The sequence below is a fragment of the Coturnix japonica genome, chromosome 5, assembly GCF_001577835.2.
Source record: "Coturnix japonica isolate 7356 chromosome 5, Coturnix japonica 2.1, whole genome shotgun sequence".
NCBI classification, from domain to species: Eukaryota; Metazoa; Chordata; class Aves; order Galliformes; family Phasianidae; genus Coturnix; species Coturnix japonica.
In genome coordinates, this window is record NC_029520.1 from 2,534,941 (window position 1) to 2,556,456 (window position 21,516).

At 37.8% G+C, this 21,516-nt stretch overlaps 1 protein-coding gene across 1 annotated transcript in view; it reads left to right on the forward strand.

Moving 5' to 3' along the window:
- The window catches only part of LUZP2 (leucine zipper protein 2), a 101,563-nt gene that overhangs the window by 38,236 nt on the left and 41,811 nt on the right, over positions 1-21,516 (forward strand). The window contains exons 2-5 of the mRNA XM_032445007.1: positions 4,164-4,281; positions 5,688-5,758; positions 7,411-7,492; positions 12,852-12,914. Coding sequence (XP_032300898.1) covers positions 4,164-4,281; positions 5,688-5,758; positions 7,411-7,492; positions 12,852-12,914 — 334 coding nt within the window. The remainder of the gene's footprint in view (positions 1-4,163; positions 4,282-5,687; positions 5,759-7,410; positions 7,493-12,851; positions 12,915-21,516) is intronic.

Genomic DNA, 21,516 nt, shown 5'->3' on the forward strand with positions numbered 1-21,516 from the left:
GATGTGGTCTACTTAGACTTCAGCAAAGCCTTCGACACTGTCTCCCATGCTATTCTCCTACAAAAGCTGGCAGCCCATGGCTTGGATGGATGCACTCTTGGCTGAGTAAGGAGCTGGCTGGAGGACCAGGCCCAGAGAGTGCTAGTAAATGGAGTTAAGTCCAGTTGGAGAGCAGTCATGAGTGGTGTTTCCCAGGGGTCGGTGCTGGGGCCTGTCCTTTTCAACATCTTTATTGATGACTTGGATGAGGGCATTGAGTGCACCCTCAGTAAGTTTGCGGATGAGACCAAATTGGCAGGGAGTGTCAATCTGCCTGAGGGTAGCGAGGCCCTGCAGAGGGATCTGGATAGGCTGGAGAGCTGGGCTGAAGCCAGCAGGATGAAGTTCAACAAGACCAAATGCCGGGTTCTGCACTTTGGCCGCAACAACCCCAGGCAGTGCTATAGGCTTGGGGTGGAGTGGCTGGAGGATTGTGTGGAGGAGGCGGACCTGGGGGTACTGATTGATGCTTGGCTGAACATGAGCCGAAAGTGTGTGCCCAGGTGGTCAAGAAGGCCATCGGCATACTGGCTTGCATCAAAAACAGTGTTACTAGCAGGAACAGGGAGGTAATTGTCCCCCTGTACTCGGCAGGGTGCGGCCGCACCTCGAGTACTGTGTTCAGTTTTGGGCCCCTCACCAAAAGAAAGACATTGCAGCCCTGGAACACGTTCAGAGGAGGGCTACAAAGCTGGTGAGGGGTCTGGAGCACAGGCCTTATGAGAACAGGCTGAGGGAGCTGGGATTGTTCAGCCTGGAGAAGAGGAGGCTCAGGGGAGACCTTATAGCTCACTATAACTTCCTGAAGGGAGGTTATAGTGAGCTGGGGGTTGGCCTCTTCTCTTGTGTAATCGATGATAGAACTAGAGGGAATGGTTTTAAGCTGCGCCAGGGGAGATTCAGGCTGAACATTAGGAAATATTACTTCTCGGAAAGGGTAGTCAGGCATTGGAATGCACTGCCCAGGGAGGTGGTGGAGTCACCGACCATGGGAGTTTTCAAGAAACGTCTGGATGTTTTGTTGATGAATATGATTTAGCTGGGAAGTATTGGTAATGGTTGGACTAGATGATCTTCTAGGTCTTTTCCAACCTTGATAATTCTGTGATTCTGTGAATCCAAGATGGTGCTGCCCTGGATAAGGGTTTAGTATTGGAAGACTGAAGATGTTTGTTGTGTGATTATAACATTCCAGCTTAAATTTAAAAATAATCTTCCTCGTGGCGTTTGTGCTTAGAAATAATTAATAGATTTACATAGCTGAGACATAATATTTAACATGACTCTATTATTGGAGATGCTGAAGAAAAGCATTGCTAGTTATGTGATGAGAGTAGTGAAAGGGTAGTGCATTTAAGGGTAATACCATTGAGGTAATAGTCAAAAGTTTTAGAGTTGCAGTATAAAAAAACTAAAGCAGAGGCATTATTATGGATATAAATGATGAAGAATATCAGATCTGAAAACTAGGAAAGTTACTTATCAAAAAGGGAAAGGAATATATTTCCTATTAAATACCAAATCCTGTAGAACTGTGAGGTGAAATGTAAGCTCTTCGTGCAGAGGATAAGTGTGTATTTATGCAGTCTGTATTTGAATAGTTGTGAAAAATTTGATAACTTACAGAAGATTTAAGTGCTTGTTCCTTATTACAGTTGTATGAACTCAATAAGAATGCACTGCTCTAGGTAAAGTGCCTACTGACTGATGAACTGAACAAATAAAATGGCTTGTCTCACCTGTGTTTGGAAGGAGTTACTTTAGTGTGGAGTCAGTCACAGGGTTTTGTACTGTCCTTTCTTATGACATGAGGTCTGTTTTAGTGGCCTCTTCAGTTTTATGAAGATCAATCAAGTTAGTTTTTTTTTCCTGTGGGTCATCATTCTCACCATCAAGTTATGCCCAACAAGTCAACTTGCTGTTTCACTTCCTGGGGCAGTGTTTCTAAACCAACTACAAGTCTTCAGAAGTCTCTTTTTGCTCCTTTGGTGGGAACTGGCAGTTGTGTGCTTTCCCTGGTGGGTCATTGATTCTGTAGAGCCAAGTGTTTAAGAAAGAGAAGCCAGGTTGGTTTTGCCTTGTTAATGCATTCATTTTAAATAAGAGGCAATAGACGGGCTTATTCTCTAGCTGCTAGTTGTGTGGAGCCCAATAAAAAACATCAGAGCTGCAATCATTTCTGTGGGCTGTTGCACTTAGAAAACCTGGGATGCTTAAGCCTATTTAGAAGAGATATTAGTATTGATTTAAGTGATTATATTTGAATTGTCATTAAACCAAGCCTAGCCAACATATTTATTTATGAATCTCAGTAGACAGGGATGAAACAGTTCAAGTAAATATTCTGTGCACAAACTATGGGCATCAGGTTTTAAATGCCCCTGAGTGCAATGAAAAACTTCTGTACCGTAAGTAATTGAAATCTTTATAGAAGCTGTGTTTCTCAGATAGGCTCTGTTAGTATAGTTGTTGTGGTCAGGAAACAAAATCAGTTTTCCTTTGTCCTGCCATTGTAGACGTTATTCAGGGAAAACCTCAACCTTTATTTTAAAGACTATAAGCTGAACTTACAAAGTTTAAGGAAAAAACAGTCAGAGGTGGAGTGGTGGAGAAATGGAGTTATGAAGCATTTCTCTGCACACCAAATCTAGAAACCATTGAAATGTTTACTATACTATGCTCTGTTCTGTTCAGTAAGAACAGTAGAAGAGTCAAAATTACTGATTAAACTTAAAACAATTGGGGAATATTATTCCCTGAGAACAAATGATATTTGGACTCTAACTTACAACAAATCAATAGACTGATAGTACAAGAAAAACAGCTTGCAATTACTGAAGACTTGAAAGTGCAAAGTGTTGCTGAATTATTCTGCTTTGCAATGCAGACCTTAAAACTTTCAAAAATGAATATTTGTTCCAGTCCCAGATGTGTGTTCTGATGACAGCACTTGTTTTTGCAGAGTGGTGTAACTGGTGTAACCTAATATTTGGAGAACAGATTTAGTATGTATGTAATTACGCAGTGAAATTCCTAGGAATGGATTTAAATTTGATTTGCCCAAATATACTGAAAAAGGAGTAGGAAACCTTGATGTTTTTTGAGTATTGTTAGATTTCAGAAAGTCACTGGGAATGGTATGGAATCTCACATCTGAGTCAGCTTCCACACAGATTGTCCCATAGTACAAAACTGGCATCAAAGTTTGTCATATTTCAAAGTAGAAAGTGAGGTCATGAACTATGGCTAGGTTAATTCGAGGGTTATTTGGTTATCACACAAGTGCAGAATGGTACTTCCAGGACACAGTGCAAAGAGTGCAAAGTTTGGTGGCAGAGGTAAGCTTGTCCACAATGAAAAACCTTTGGGGATCTAATAGTTAATAGATCTAATATAGCTATGGCTTGTGTTTTCATTCTTTTTCTTTGCTTATTTGTTTTCTCCTAATAGTTCAGAGGGTTTAGCTTTTAGATGCTGGCAAGTGGATTGGCTTGTTGTCTTCTTGATGCATGCTGTGTCATAACATATGAAACAAAGGAAAATTAGAGCTTGCATGCTTAAAGTAAATTAAATTTAAAAATGAGGAAAATACCCTAATTAATTTAACTTTTATTTAAGACAGTATTACCACTTGGACAGATTTTTTTTTAATGCAGCATTTGACTACAAATATGACAGTTCAGTGACAAAAAGCTAATACAGTGATGTGCTGCATAAGAAGGATGGATGTGGTGAGCTTAATGAAGCTCCCTTATTACCTTACCTGGAGGAAATTCCTGTTTGACTCTTGTTCATTATCAGTTTAAAATGGGAACTACTGTACTGTTACGTCATTTAATTCACATAACTGTACACTGTTACATAAATTGTGGAAGTTTGACATTCTGGGCCTATGAATTTTCCTGTAAGTGATACATCAGCAACCTGCACTGATAGGTTTATTAGTGTGTTGTTAATTCTGTATGTCAAGGATAACCATCTTATTACGTGGGCAGACCTACATAACAGTTTAGAATCTAGATATCATACAGTTGTAATTAATTAAATCTGAATGGATTAATACTATTTTGAAGTGCACTGAGGGGTGTTTTAAGAGAATCTCATGCTTTTGTTTTCTATGTTAGGCAGGGCTATGAAGAACTGGAGAGACAGCTGAAAGAAGTCTTTAAGGAAAGGAGCAATATTCTTCATCAACTGTCAAAGACTTCTAAAGAACTTGAGGGAATTAAAGTAAATCTCCAGGTAAGGTTATATCTGGGTTCCTTTGCCTTAGAATTACTTGAGGTTTTTCATCCTAGCCTTTAAACAGCCACTGTTACTGTTGATTTTATAAAGTGAAAATAGTTCTTTTGATCTTGCATTAAACAGTCTTGTTTCCAAGGGAAGTAGTAGAGTGTCCATTTATTCAAAACAAAAAGCAAAAGAGAGGAAGGAAATGTGAAAACAAAATACAGTAGAACAAAAGAAGAAATAGAAAACAATAAGATGTCTTAGTGGAGTTTCCACACATTTATCCTGGCAGTTACTAAGAAAGGATTTCCTTTCCTGCTGTAGGCTTCCTCTTTGCTTTTAAGCTTAGCATAGTTGCTCACTTTACCTTGCCTACATGCAATCTGGATTTACAGCAGGGGATTACTTTACAAGTATAACTGTCAAACTGTGTTAGAAGAGCTGCCAGCCAGCCATTCAGACTTGAGATACCTTCCCATCTAACTAAAGGCGTTTTCTGGGTATCATAGATTGGCTGAAAGGGCATTGGTCAGATTTACTCTGCAATCAAATCTGCTCCTCAGAGTGAAAAGTAGAGATCCTATTCTGCATCTGAAGTATTGAAATGGTCAGATGATTCCTTAAGACCTTCCCTATCTGCCTGATAAAGCCTGTTGGTCTAGTAAAGGCTCATTTTCAGCTGACAGTTTCTGTATTGCATGCCTTTTTAAAGGACAGTATTCTCTGGCATTGTGTATTTTCCATCCTATTGATGTAACCTAAGTGGGAAAAATATATTGAGTAGCATATTTATGCTTTTCATAGAATACAGGTACTGTGTCTTAGTACTATGTTGTAGTACATTGTTGTGCTACATCATTCTATACTCTGGAATTGCCTCCTGCAATCAATGTGTACTATGCGCTGTAGAACACTTTCTCTGTTCACCCAACCCTACCCTCTCATGTGCTTTGCCACTCCTTTATTATTCTATGTTGTTTTGTTTTTGAGAAATAGGATTCTCCATGTAGCTAAGTTGTTGTAGAATGGGATTTATTTTCATGCTGCAGATTGATGGTAGTACTCAGAAAAATCATACCACGAGGTATTTTAAACTTAACACTGCAGATATCCAGATATACACAAGAAGTGCCCTGCTATTATTTTTGTACACCCACTCATCTTTGTCATGCCTCCTTAATGTCTTTAGTCATTTATTTGTTTACTTTGTAATCAGATCACATTTAATGCTTGAGGCAGAATGATATGTGCAGTCAGTAGAGCTGAATGATGGTAAAAAGTAAAGTCCAGGTATTCCTCCTTTTCTTATCATTGGCAGTTCTCTGAGAGTATTTTACAAAAGAGAGCCCAATCGATCATTTTGCTACTGAGTAACATTGATGATGTCTTTAGTGACTGATTTCTTGCTTTGCTATCAGTCTTTGAAAAGTGATGAAGCATCAGCCAGAAGTGATGTGCAGAAACTGCTGGAACTGGGCCATAAGCAAAGGTAAGAACATACTTCCTCCCTTTTCTTTCACTTTCTAGAGTGAAAGCAGTTACATTAGAAAATGCCACCTTTCCTTTTGCCTTAAATTTTAGACAGTCATGTAGACTGGATTCTGCTGATCATAACATTAACGGTAAAATAAAGGCAAGGAAATCTATCTTGTGAAAAGAACTTGAAGCAAATGGCATGTGCGCTGATACTGGACAGACATTAATATGCTGCGTGGAGGTGCCTGCTAAAGAAAAGGATTTTGAATGTCTCAGGAAGATTTAGGTATGAAACTTTCTGTTCCTTAGTACTGTCATTCAGCACTGTGACCCACTTAGCCATTGGAGTTGGGACAAGTAAATATAACTTCCATCACGAGTAAACACAACTAGTATAGAGATCACTTTGTTTCAAACGATGTTACATAATAAAATCCCTTGGACCTCTTATTGATAATTTTTTTAACCTATTGAAGGTATACCTATTTTTTTTTTTTATTATTATTTTTTTTACCTATAGAAGCGCATATGGCAGTGAAAGAGGGCTTGTGACAAGAACCTTCAGTTCTTCAGTAGGAAACAAGTTGGAGTCATAATAAAATACTGTAGAGCTTTTGGAAGCTTCTGCTCTACTGGAAAATCATGGTGTAGGGAGGAGGTGTTGCCCTCTATGTCAAGAAGGAATAGAGTGTGAAGAGCTGTTTCAAATATCAGTGTTTCAGAATGATTACTGTTGTTAGTACAGTAAAGGAGCTGTTTTGTGCTGATGATGCACTGGTTCCATGCTGCTCAATCTCTCTCTATCAGACTGTTTCAATCTAGCATTGTCCGAATTGCTGAAGTAATTGAGGCCTGAACAAACAAAAAAATGATCCGGCAGGTCACAAATTCTGTTCTGGTATGAGTTTAGGTGCTTTCCACTCCAAATTAATTTTCTTTGAGTTAAATTACCAGCTGAATTACTGAATTACCAGCTCAGTTCCACGCTGCTCCTTTTTCATGGAAGTTATTGCAAGAAACAGCTCTGAAATCTCTCTACAGATGTTCTGAAATATGTCAGTCTTGTACTGTGTGACAGCTCCAAAACGTGTCGTGTGGGTAGAAGGAGATCACCAGCAGAGGATCTCAGCCTGCTGCAATCACTCGGAAGAAACCTGAAATGCAGAAACGTTTTGATTCGAATAATGCCCATTCTAAAGTGTTACCTTGTTTTCTCTTGTCCATTTGTACACAAAATCTTCCACTGACTTTCCTGTTACTTCTTTCTAGAAAGAGACATGTTGAATTTTATTAGAGTGGTTTTATAACCTTTTTTGAAGTTATCCTTGATAACTGTGTTGTTTCAGTCCAATATAATTTCAGAAGCCTAATTACCTTGATTTTTTTAATGCTAGTATCTTTTCCTAGAAAGTAGGCACTGACAGATGTTCTATACAACAAGCTATTTGGTGGACATTAAGTGTAGCCAAATTCCATCAGGTGATTTTTGTCTGGCACCATCACTGTAGTTCATGAGGTTGTTTTAATTCTATTAGTAAGACACCTAGCAGATACAGCACATCTGTCAGTTACTCTTACAATTAAAAACAAACTTCTTCTTGAAGCTGATAACTGAATTCTTAATGGACACTTGGGATGAAATTTGTGTTTTGTGTTTTCAACTAGGGAAGAAATGAAATCTCTCCAGGAGGCCTTTCAAAAGCAGCTTAATGAGGCAGCTGAGAAAGCAAAAAAGCAGCAGGCTACTGTGAGTGAGTCTCTGTTCCTCTTCCAATTTTTGGTTTCTTTCCTTCTGTCCTTTTAAAATTCGTTCTAACATGGAGATTTTTGTCATCATCTCAAATTTGTTTACATGTAAAAACTGTATCTTAGGTTTGAAATGTATAGTAGTACTCTATAAGAGTCAGAGGGAAGGAGTGGAGAAAATTTGTATGCTTGGAAAAGCTAATATGTTGGTCTAATTTCTGTGAGCTTTAGGTGCGTGTACTTAGCATCTTTGAGGTTTGGGCCCAAGTCCTTATGCCAGTGAGGTACCTTTATGGATCCTCATGTCTTACCTGTACCAGAGTACACTGTCATACTGCCATTGACATTTATATAATCGCTACTGATTGTTGTACAGTATATATAGTAGTGTATTTGATGCTGATCTCATTATCGCTAGAAAAAAAGTGCTAATTCAAAGCATAAATAGCCAAATTTTGTTATTGTGGGAGAGCAGAAGGATCATTCTTTGTTTAATTCTTCAATATAAATATGAACGTGTTTTTACTCTGGTGAGTGGTATTCTTGTAACATGAACATAAGTTGACTAGATGATATCCTGAGATGCCTTCAAACCTCAGGTGTTCTGTAATTCTCATTCTGGGCTTGTAAATAATCTGCTAGAAGATTTTGTAGATGTATTTTTAGTTTCACAGTTTAGTTTCCACAGGGAGCTAGTTAGATTCTGGAGCTGGGAAGGCAAATGCAGGTCCCTCCATTTGAACTTGAGAATTTATGTCACCAATGGCAAACATAAATAGCCATCTAGTGTTGAATTATGATTTATATGGGTCATGTAGCGCTTGGGTTATAAATAGATATATGTAGTGTCTTTCCCTTTGTTACTCAGAAATCAGAAGTGTAAAGGTAACATTTTACCAGTTCCTTTGACTCCCACGATGTGTCATTATTGGATTGTCAGTACATGTAGGTTTAATGAGAGAATAAAAGCCTTCTTCTATACTTGAGGGAAAAAATAAAAAGTATGCTGTACTGAACTTACAGAGTATAAACTATACTTGGATCTTTCTCAACAGTCAGGCCAGAATGCATATAGAAATCACAATCTGCACTTATAAGATTTTCTCCTTAAGATATATTATCATGAAATAAAAGAATAAAGCCATGTTCTCTCTTTTGGATATATAATCTAAACAGGCTATTCCAATGTTGTCTTAATTGTCTTTTTACAGATACATTGGCACATTCTTGCTAGCTTTTGTGGCTCAGCGAATTCTAGCCCTACAAATGAAATGCGGAAAATGTATTTTGACATTTAATCTCTGTATTCCATTTTGAGCCTTGAGATGAACTCAGCTGTGGGTTAAATAAATCTCAGCTATAGCGAATGGATTATCGGCTCTGTTCTTGATGATACAGTGCTGTCTTTTTAACTTGAACACTGGTGCCTTGCATGAATTCAGTCCCTGAAATAGTGCTTTGGAAGAACATAAAACCATTACAGAAAACAAAAAAAAAACAGCAAAAAAGCAGACACAAAGTAGAAAAATCCCTGAGTTTATAATAGAACTGAACTTGGAGTGTTGCCATGTGGTTAGAGAAACCGAATTCTTGAACTGTATTCCTCAAGTTGCCAATAATAGAATACTTAATTGGCCACTGATTTTAAGGAAGGCTGTAATGAATTCTTGGCTTGTGACACTTATTTCCTTATGCCTGGGGGTAAAATGTACATATTTGCCAGTAATGAAGCTGAATTAATATTCCAGAAGTGCTGCGGGGTCCTCAGATGAAAAGATGAAATAGAAATACATATTATTACTGTCTGTATGGGAACTGTTGAATGAAGCATGGCCCGAACCTCTGATTGACCACCTGAGGTGAGCAATGAGCCCTCCCTGGGAGCACAGGTGAAGGCAATTCAGCCATGTAATGGAAGGGGTGGAGCCTGGCTGCACCTCTCCTTGACCCCATTTAAGGGCTGATTGCCACTGGGGAAGGATTTCTTTCTGGAGATCCCTCCTCTTGGAGTTTTCTTGCAAGCCTATAACACTGGTGAGCATTTTCCATTTATTTCTGATTATCCTTTTCCAACATGAATTATTTGCTCTCTGAAGACCAGCCTAGCTTTTCTTGTCAAATTATACATCTATATTCTTGTTGATTATATGCTGTTGCACACAGTTAGTCTGCACCTGATTCTGTGTGATTAAAAATATGAGTTTTGAAAGAAAGCCTTGTGTTACTTTGAGGCAAGCCTAGCCTAAGTTTAGTTCTAGTTTTATGAATTGAGTTTAATTCTAATCAAGCCCAAGCATTCTTCATCCTACAGGATTTGTTGAGTGAAGTCTGGGGATTTAAATCAGAGTAAATAAGCATAAGGTTACATTTGTCATCACCATTCATACTGAACACTAAAGAGGGGTTGCAAACACATAGCCCTTTTGTTGTCTTGAGTAGTGCAATGTATATAGATGTTAATGTTTATGTTCAACAGAGAACACTTGTGAGATGATGATGTTTCTATTGTGTAAAAGTAAAGTGCATGCAAGAGGATGAGGACTCTGTTTCTTCAAGTAGGGAAGAAACAGGATGCAGGTTGGAGGAATGATTTTTTTTACAGTTGTTAGCAGAGAAATAGAGAGCAAACAATGCATTTACATGTTTAACTTCTTTTTCTCAGTGAACTTGAATATATAAGATAGTAGTGGTTCTTGCTTCTGACTTAGGTTAACAGGCTTTTGAGAGCTTTTGGAAGATAGGCTGTTCATTTGACTGTGTTTCATGCTAACTGCTTGTATCTTTGCAAGTAGCTGCTATTTTAGGAAGTGACCTTGAGATCTGTAGAGTCGTTTCCTATAAATTTCAATCAAAGTATATGAAACCAGCTGGGCTGCTTTAGATGAGTGAGACAGTGAAGAATGAAGCGGGGGAATTTCCATAAGGATTGGAAGGAGGAAAAAGAACACAGTGAAACTAGGATAGGTAATCTAATTTTAGACTGCCTTTCTCATTTCATTTTGCTCCTGCTGCTATCTTATATAACAGTAATAGTTTTGTAATAGATAGTAATAGATATGGTGATGGGATTGTTTGACAATATAGTTATTGTGCAGCCTGCCAAAATGAGGGAGAAAACTTGTCTGCAGAAAATCCCGCAGCGTGTAATTTGTTAAATAAAAAGATGTAACAACAACAACACAAACAATATGATGAATTGGATATCAGTAGGATGTTCATAATAAAGCACAGATATAACACATGGGGTTAAATTGAGATATCTAATGCCAAACAAGAATCCTAAGATATATTACAAACTTATAATGAGATAGGATGTCCATTTCACTCCAACATGTTTTGTTTACTAACAGTTCTTGTGACAGTCATAAGTGCCTCTATGACAAAAATGCTTTTTCATTAAACTACAGCTTAAAATTGAAAGGTTGTTCATGTAAGGTATCTTAACATACAAAATACATTTGGCTTTGCTTTCAGAAACATTGAATGCTTTGTAATTTATTCTTTTTTTTTTTTTTTTTTAACCAGTAGATAGAGTATTTTCTGTTTCATGGCCTCAACCACTTTCTCTGGCTTTTAGAATCAATTTCTACATAGTAGTTTGAAATTAAGGCCATAAAAGTCAGTGTTGAGTATGTTAGTGACTTAGTCAATGGTGTCAATGAATGTTTTTGATTTCTATCTTAACTGTTAGTTCTGAGCAATGTAGATGATGTCTGGAGCTAACCAGTAAGTGTATGGCTGAGCCTTGACTGTGCAGTAATTACTTCATTGGTATTCCTCCACCTTTTGTCTGTGGTAAGGAAACTAATATCTGTCTCACAGAATTAGGTCACAGTCATCTGCTAAAGCACATCATATTTCAGTTGGGAAATGCCTAATTTGAACACTTCAAGGTCACACACTGCAGTGAGTAAAGGCTACTGGATGGAACCTGTTGCCCTTTATAAACTTTGAGTTCTGAAGCACTCAAAGCTCTGACTACCTTGGATGTCCATCTCCAGGAGACGGAAGCAGCATCCATGCTAAATACTGAGAAGTTCATTCTTAGAACCACCAATACATTTTTGTTATGTGTTTTCATAATTACTGCTAGGTAGTGACTAAAGACAGCCTAGTGTAGGAAATAGCTAAAAGTCAAACAAGAACAAAGAGCAGTTGAGATGTGTCTCGTGCACCCCATATAGACTTGCTTTAAGTTAAGCTGGTGTTCTCTCATCTATCTTTGGATAATTGGTAAGAGCTGTGTCAAGCCCAGTAATGTTTTCTCAAATACTGACATCTGCCTACGTCTTTTCCTCTCTCTTAATGTGTCTGTGGCACTGTCAGGTGAACTGTAGTTTCCCATGGATAGTTAGCAGCGTTTGTATCAAAAGTGGGGAGAAGAACAAGTGGAGCATTGGGTATACTGACGGGGATGATAATTTATTGAATTGTAGGTGGATGCTTATGGGCACCTTGAGATGAAAGCACTGTGCTCATTTAATGCTAGTTGTTATAGTTAAAATGTTCTTTTTCCAATTAAGTTTTTTAAGTCTGGAGGAAAACTCATGCTAAATGGAATTTAGATGTGTAAAAAATACATTTAAAACTGCTTAATAAACTAAGATTGTGAGTGTTACCTTCCAGGCCAAATCTTGCAAATGAATAAGGACAGAAGAGCAGATTTAACTACTTTCATGTATAATTTAGGCTTTATTCCACAGGTGAGTCTGATGGGAATTGTCAGTCTCACCTCCTCAGGGCCAATAAACGTTAGAAACGTGCTGTGATAGATGTGGTATCTTACAGAGTTTAGAAATCATAAGCTAATATTCCTATACACCTCCTTACTTCACTGAGGATCACCTTGGACTTCATTAGAAAAACAGGCACTATATCTTCTGGTACAAAAGTTAGGGGTTTTTTTATGTGTAGTGATTTTTCCTTCAATTCTAAGTTTCTCACTAAGTAACATCTATCATTTCATAGGTTGATCAGGTTATTCAGAGCTATAATGTATACCTGTTGGTGCAACAACAGTAGCTTTCAAAGATACGTTGTTGCTAGGCATGGTTTATGTATTTTTTTGCTTTGAAAGTTGTGAATAAGGTTAAAAGGTATTAAAAAGGAGTTTAAGGTGGTGAAGTGCTGTTACAGGCTCCTCAGAGAGCTGGTGAGTGCTCCATTCCTGGATGTGTTTGAGATCAGGTTGGATGGGGCCCTGGGCAGCCTGGTCTGATACCAGGTCTGGAGGGTGGTGGCCCTGCCTGTAGCAGAGGGGTTGGAACATAATGATCCTTTGGGTCCCTTCTAACCTAAGCCATTCTATGATTGGCTTCATTTCAGAAACTCAGTGTTTTGTTTTTGTTTTCCACTTGTAGATAAATTTTTTGAAGACTGAAATGGAAAGGAAAAGCAAAATGATCCGTGCCCTCCAAAATGAGGTAAGAGGAACGCTTAAGTGTTGGGAGTACACATGTGAAGTCAAAGAAATGTCAGAATTTGACTGTGTCCTGGTTTGGATTGGAAAACAGTTTTTTCCCTTGTAGTGAGTGTGATGTTCTGCTTTGGGTTTAGGATGTGAATGATGTTGGTAGTGTGCTGGTACTTAGTTATTGAGGAGGTTAATTAAATAAAAACAATAAAAACATAGAAAAATGTATTAAATTTTCACCTCTGGATGTGCCTTCCAACCCTTGTGATTCTGTGATTTCTTCAATGGTTAACATTTTTATAGCCTATTTTAGTGAGTCAGCTTTAAAAGAAAAGGTGTTGTTTTGTTCTGTTTATGGGTTGTTATTTTTTCTTCCATCAGAAGTATTTATTTCTCAGTTTAAACATAGAGTGACTCAGTGATGCTTGATTACCTTTCTGTCTGAAGTTAGAAATGTTGAATGGGTGGCTGGATTTACTGGCATTTTAGAGCAACTTAGTCTGGATGCTGTCAATCTGAAATTTCCCAGTGCTTGTCAGTCTGCAGAGTGACTGAATATCCCCACATCTACCTAAAATGAGTGGTCAATGAACATAGTCAGCATTCCTTTGATTCAAAACATAAGTAAGTTGATGGGGATGTCGTTAGATGTACTGCTTCAATTCTCCACCCAGAAGAAAAAGTAATTCACAGTGAAACTCTGGGGTACCTTCAGTGAGATGATACGCTATGATAGCAGACTGTATTAGCCTGCCTCACTGCAGGCACTGGGATTTGTGAGTGTGAGGATGTATTAGTGCATATACCCTGTAGTATATGTTTATGAACCAGTTGTTCATTGAATTTCTAGACCCTTTCCTGATACCAAGCACCTCTACAACTTATATTATCACATTCCTTTTTACTTCACTGTTTAACTTGACTGCCTGTAATAGTTTTTCCTGTTCTCCTCAGCAGATTTTTTTCTCTGTTGTTCCCTGCGGCAGTCTTAGTATTTTTTAGGTTTATTCAAGGCTTTGGGCATTATCGATACAGTATTTTTGAACAGCTTCTATGAAGTTTGTATGGGTTTTGACTGTTTCTTTCAGAAGCTTTTATTATATGCCTAATTTTCAACACAGCACTTGTTCATGAAATTGAGTTCTGTACATAGGCTTTATGTTGGGTTTGCAGCCCTGATACCCTTGTACCCATTATTGCTCTTGACTAGAGGTTGCACATATTGTCTGCCATGAATTCCCTTCAAGCTCTGCACAAGAAAGTGCTTAAGAGAAAAAATAAAACAACCCTATGCAGCCAGAAACAGAGCAGTAGCTGTGTAGCTTCTTTCAGTCAGGCACTAAGTGCACCTTCAGCCTGACTGGGCTCTCTAGATACTACTCTACATGAAGATTGATGTTTTTTCTAGCTTTTAAAGTGCTTGGAGAATAGATAAATGCTCAGGGAAAAGAATGCAAGTTGACATTCGTAATATCATAAATGTTTTTGGGGTATTTTGCATATATAGATGTCTCTGATAACTTGTCATTGTGATTCTCTCTGTTTTCACTAAAGCATTTTGACTTCAAAATAGCGAAGGTGCATAGGCATTCTGTGAGCCACTGAGTGAGCAGTTTCTGGGTTTCTGTGTAGATGTAATTTGGGGCATCTATATGATTGGTGCTTATCACAAAGCACACATTCTTTAGTAAACTGCATTTGCATTGGGAAAAATTTGGCTTGAGTGAATTGCATCTCCCTTCTGTGAATGAGTTAGTATATGAGAAAGGAACTAGCAGCTATCCCTACTTAATGGGTATTTGTAGAACCTCTATTCGACATTGCCAGTTCCCTTTATGCCCACTAACAGCTTTTTAGGATTTTCAGTAATTGATATCAGCCTTTTCAACAAGGACCTCATATTTTGGTAATCGGGTTGACAAATTGAATTGTAGTTTTTTGAGGAAAGATTGTTTTTCTGTGCCTTGCCTCCATTCACTGAATATGCAGTATGCTTATAAGAAAACTGTTTGCAAGTGTAAATATGATGCGTTTTTAATTGATAGTGCTGCCATATAATTGTAAAGGTTCTATCTTCATACAGGTAGATAGAGGTGCATAGCGTAAATGGAATTCTGTTCTCAGCTACTGTTGCCTGTCTTTCAAACACTGCATTTACCCTCTATTTGTATTGACAAATATTGAATGCAGCAATCTCAGATTCCCCTGTGACTATAAAAATCCCCATTATTTTTCCCATTCTTTCAGCACATACCCTACTGCCATTCATCCTGACAATTCAGAGATAAGAATAGACAACAGCAGCTTTCCAGCTGAATGTAGCAGCTGTGCTGTAGCATATGAGATGCCAATGGATAGAAATGTATTTTTCAGGCTATTCAAGGCTTTGACTAAATAAATAAATAAAAATCATCATTTGTGTGAAGGGGAAAAAAAAACAACACTATAGACAGTGCATGGTGTTGTCTAAAAATTCCTCTGTTAGAGATCCTTGACTGCTTCCTGAATAAATCTGTGAGACCTCCAGCTGATGCATGCTTATGCATTATTTCCTTGAGATAAACAAGTTAGGGATATCTCCCCAAATGTAATAAATGGTATCATTAGCTATATTCTGTACTGAGAGGTAGCAAAATGTTATTCATCTCTGTTACACAGATAATGCACAGATATTAGACTTGGAAAAGGTTATCTGTAATAGAAAATAAATAATACTTATATTTAATAATGCTATTACAGTGTGTGTAGAGAAGTTATGACTACCATTTCAGGTATTATCTGTGGCAAGGTGTTTTTATTCTAACTGTGCATACTTAAATTAAATGATTTTGAAGTCTTTACATGTACTGTTTTACCATAATCCCGTGTATTTATTAAGCTGGCACAGTTGTTTATATTGGGCAGTATATTTATTGACTGTTTGGGCTGTGACAGTACTTTGAAAAACATGGATTGCATAAAAGACAAAGTAGTACAGGCAGTACAAAGTAAACCAGGAGCAGAAAATGAATTTGACTGTAGCTCCTAGTAATGTGTGTTCTTCCCACTAAGAAGCATTGTTTCAAATCAGTACCTTGTAAATGGTGGTTTGGTGCTATTCGTATATAAACTGTGGTTATAGCCTTAGTGTCAAGTAAATCATACTAAAACAGTAATTTCTTTAGTCTTTCTGTGCATAGCTGTGCTAATAGAAGGTAAAGTCAAGGCAGTTTGATGTCCCTGATCTATTGAGAATTTTGTTCTGTGCAGGGTGAATTCAATTGAACTTCACTGAAAGATGGTGAGGAGGAAAAAATGTGTTCACATAGTAAAGAAGAAATGAAATTTTAAGGCTCTGACACTTTGCACAATTCTATAAAGGAGGACGTTATATTCTGTCTTTGTACTCTGGAGATAAAATTAACTCTTATCCTATGAGTTTTCTAAGTACAGAAATCTGTTCCCACATAGAATGAAGGTGAATCAAGCCTAGTTTCCTCTTTGGATATTATATAGGCTTTCCAATTCAAAAGAAATCATCCATAAGTATTGGAGGCAGCAGCACTGCCAAGGGAAACTTACATAAACAGGAAGAATACAGAAGCAGATTCTGACAGCAGGCAGCTAAAGGCCTTTAAATCTTCATTAGAGGGTTAAAAAAATAAATATATCCTTTTTCCTTCCCTGGATTAATGACTGACTTAAATTTTATCAGCGTGATTTGTACAGAAAATGAGAAGTTTGAAATGCAGTTTAATCAGTAAGATTGGGAAAGAATGTACTGATCCACTTTGTCCTTGTGATGCAGATGAGTGGAGAAGTTGACTTTTAGCACTAGGACGTTAAAATTACCTACTGGGAAGACCACTTTGAGAAGAGTAACAATGACATATGTCATTTAAAAACAGGACATCCATTGATAATGGAAAAAATCTGGAAAAATTGGTGGCAAACTATTTTTTGCCTCTGAAAACAGTACAAAATATTTTAGAGTATAATAATTATAAAGACAGAAAACCCCCAAACTAATCATGTTATGTTTTGACAATAAATAAATAAATAAATAAATCCATTGATTTTGAGGGAGGAGACTTAATGTTAGCATTTTCTTTATGATCATGCTGTTGAATAATACTCTGAAGGCTTGCAGGCTCTTCAGAAGAGATAGGCAAGGTAGAAAGGGACGGGAAGTTTCCCTCTATGTTGGGAAGTGAAGAGATTGCAAAGAGTTGCATCTGAGTAACAGCTACAACCAGGCTGAGAGCTTATGGGTGAAAATCAGGGATCAGTCCAGTAAGGGGCATTCAGATGATGGCATTGAGTGCACCCTCTGCAAGTTTGAAGACAACACCAAACCGGTGCAGTCAATACACTGGAGGGAAGGGAAGCCATCCAGAAGTACCTGGAAAGGCTTCAGAAGTGGGGCCATGAAAACCTAATGAGATTCACCAAGTTTATGGTGTTGTGATTGGCCAAGGGTGAACCCAGTCTGTATAAACACCTGGGAAAAAAAAACCCTTGAGAGCTGCCCTGTGGAGAAGGACTTGGGGATCCTTGTGGACAAGAAGCTAGATGTGAACCAGCAGTGTGCACTTGCAGCCTGGAAGGCCAACTATATCCTGGGCTGCTTTAGAAGAGCAGGGAGAGGGAGATGAGATGATTGTTCCCCTCTATGAATACAAATGAGTTCAGTTGCTGAGTTGAGTGAGAGCAGACATTTTTCTGCTCTTTGGAGATGTAAGCTGAGACAGGCTGCTGTTGTTTTGTAGTTTTTAATAAAGATTTAGTGGTGTTGGAAAATTTCAACTTTTTAATGTGAGGTACTTTTAAACTGAGGTTTGATAGCTTGTGATGTGATAAAGATTGTAGTCCTCTGCTGAGACTCATTACCCTCTAGCCTTAATTAGATTAAACTAAATACAGTATTTGGTCTGATAATTCCTATTATATATAGATATTCAAGGAAGATAAAATGTTGAAAACAACTACTAGATTGCAATTAATGGTGGGACTATTCTAGAAAAAGAAGTCTTCAACTAGAATTCCTAACTTATTAGTCTTTTTGTTGCCAGAATGAAGTTGTCTGTTGGTTTTTACAGTCTATGCAAAGCCCCACAAGGTGTCTTAAAAGTAGAAATTGTGCTGTTATTGGGCAAAATTTGTTTAATTTTTATTATTATCATAAGGATTTAAGCCGTTCAGTTGTGGTATCTTTCCTCCTCTTTGTGCACTCTTACACTATATTTGAGTTTGTAGATGTCCAGCCCTGGTAATTCTATGATTCTCTGATTTGTCTGTAATTTTAAGCTTATAAACTTGAGTTGCATTAATTTTATTTAGTTGTCATTTAAGTATTGATCTCAGGCTTATTTATTGCTGTACTCTAATTTAAAACCAATTTTCATCCGATACCCTCAAAATGGCTTTGCTGTACATGTTAGAAGTCTGATAAATAGGCATAATTATTACAACAAATCCAACACAATGTATCTGCAGAATTCAATTTTGCAGTATTCATTAGTGAAAATGTGATAAACAACAACTGAGAATGTTTGATTTTATTGTTTTTTCATAGTAGTGTAGGTGTTCTGATAGTTTTAAATGTGCAAAATATAATAGATGAGGAAGTGTTTGCTAAGCAAAATTGTAAGGGTTTAATCAAACGGGTGATGTTAACACATTCTTCTGTAGGAGTCTTCTCTCATCTGTGTTCCTTTGTGAGTGAGGATGTCTAAGTAGTGTTTTGTTTTATCAGATAGGTACCTGAAATCATGGAAGGCTTGTGTAGGTTAAAAACAAACAAATAAAACACAAACGCCTACCAAGGCCTTATATCTGTTCCCCTGAGCATAAGTAATATCAGCTCAGCAAACAGTGTTCTGGGCTGTGTAGTGCTTGTCTCCTCTGGGTTAGGTGACTGGAACTGGAGCATTAACTCCTCAACTCCCAGTGCACTACATGATGCTATGTGGAATACCAATAACTAAAAAACATAAAACCAGGGCAGACCATAAGTGTAGTGCTGTATATTTAAAACAGGGTTATCGCTTCCTGGTTTTGCGCGCATGTGCACAGGTATGTGTTTGCATTGATGTCATTCTTTACATCTAGATTCAGTTAGATATTTAGGTGTACAGGAGAACAGGATGTGATAGTAAGTAGCTTTTGAGGTACCAAAATGCCTGCAGTCTTAACACTGGAGACTGTCACGGCTCTTTTTCTGGCTGTGCTTTGGAAACTTTCCTTCTTGTGGTATTGATAGCTCTGGCTTCAGAGGACCAATGCAGTATTGCGTGCTGGTGGGCAGGATACCCTTTAGTTCTGTGACTTTGGGTGCTACCCTACCAGGAGGCCAAAAGGATTTGGGGAATATTACCTTTGTACAAAACCCATAGAATCAGAATCCTTATAGTTAGAAGGGACTCTCCAAGATGACATCTAGTCCAACTCCCCTTTACCCTTAAGGAGTGACTCCCAAGAGACCCCTGCAGCAAGTGTCCTGAACAGGTTAAAGTCTGCCCTCTAGAAGTTCAGGATTGTAGTTTTGCTAATCACCCTTCTGACATCTCCAAGAATTCTACAATATCATGGTTATTCTGCCCAAGACAGTCCCCAACCTTCACAACACTCACCGGTACTTCGCTGTTAGTGAAGAGCAGGTCTAGCAGGGCACCAGCCCTGATTGGCTTTTATACCAGCTGCGTATATTCTCCACACTCTAGAAACCTCTTGGACTGCTTCCTCTGCACTGTATTATATTTCCAATGTATATCAGGTTAGTCATCTTCTGTTCAAACTCTGACATAGCACTTTGGTAGACACAGAGTCTGGATGAACCTGGTATGTTCCTGATTTAATTTTCCTGTCTATATTAAGACCAAGGCTTGCTATGCTGGTGATATCTCAATTTCTCTTTGTTATAGAATCAGGAAGGAAAATATATTAGAGCAGGTTTTTTCCTGATTTCCCACTAGTATAACTAGTGCTTTTAAAGAATGTTCTCATTTTGTGTACTTGGCACATTACAATTGTGAGCCTCAGTGTGTTTATTTTGGCCAATGCTAAGCACTTTGCATTTAAACGTTGAGTTTGATCGTACTGAACTTTGAGTATTAGGAGAAGTGTTGATCTGGAGTCTCACTGTTAGGATCTCCATCATTTGCCAAACCAGGGCCTTTCCTTGATTTATCTATTTTTTTCAAGCTTCATACTATTCCTTTAAGTGTAATTTTGACAGCACTCAAGAACTGGCTCACTGAATTGGCTTCTGTTGTTATTATTACATCTTTCTCTGGCTAAGAAGGTTGCTGTTCCATAGGTGTAAAAGGAAAAACAGAGTTTATTGAGCTTTCAGACATTACAACCAGCAAAAGCAGATTCTGATTTGATATCCAAACTACGCAAGGCTAACTAGAAAGCAGTCATTATTATCATTGCTATCCACCGAAATGCTTGCTTAGGTAGAAAGCACATTGTAACTCATTTTCTCTTGATTCAGATTCCCAGTGACCACTGCCAGCTCTTCTTTTATCATTTGGGAAAAGCCCCAAGTTATTTACATCCAAAACAGTCAAATGTGCACATGCAGTTTGTAGTATTTGCCTGGCATTGCTTCCTCCTGCTTGTATTCTCTGCACAGTGCATTTGCAGTGTGAAAAATCATCAGTTCAGTAGCACTTGGAGTGCTAAAGATTTCATGCTTAATGTGCTATAAAATAATGCCCAATTTTTATGGTGGTTTAAGCTCAATAAATGATGTAAAAATTACTCTGTGATTTGAAATTAATTGTTTACAATAATTAAATGTCCCATATTATTTCCTTCTGGAAAATTATTTCCTTTTAGTCATTCTGGTTCTTTAAGTACAATTGGAAATGGTCCCGCAGTTATGAAAAGGAACAAAATAAAAACCGAACCTTTTCTAACCTTTGGTGCCATTTTCTCTTACTGTTAGTGATGGTTTATAGTGTGTATTTCTAAATCTAGTTCATATTTTTGTATAAGTTTTATTATGAATACTTTGTTTTGCTCAGTTGACTGGAATTAGTTTTATTTCTTTATCAAAATATAACTATTACTTGCAAATGTGATAAGGGGAGCCAGACAGGGGCAAACAGTGATGTAATGGGGACAACTGTTGGTCTTTGTGAGCTTGTATGCAGGACCGTGTTTCTGGGGAAAAATCAAGGTGATCTGCTTAAAGGCAAATTATTTTTACTGATTGGTAGGTGGTTGAGATTGAGAAGCATGTCTTATATAAAGCTTAAGCCTTTTGCTTTGTATAAATCTAACAAAGGTTTTAAAGCACACAGTTTATTGATTCCACAAATACCAGCTACAAACACTGGCGTTAAATAAACACTGTTTATAAACCACTGATAGGATCTTCATCTTTATAACTCTTCTACTTTCAGGCCTCAATCTCAAGTCCCTACAGTAGTTAATGGATTTTTTGAACAGTGAGATTCAATTTGATCTTTTGAGCTTTGCATCAGCCTCCCTAAAGTACACAGATGTTTCCTGATTCTCTAACCTGATAAAGCTGTCATATCAGTGTTGCCTCTGAGATGGATACATGTGCTGCAGATTTGATGGCAGTGGCTCAGATGGTGGTTCCTCTTCTCCTGTTTTGC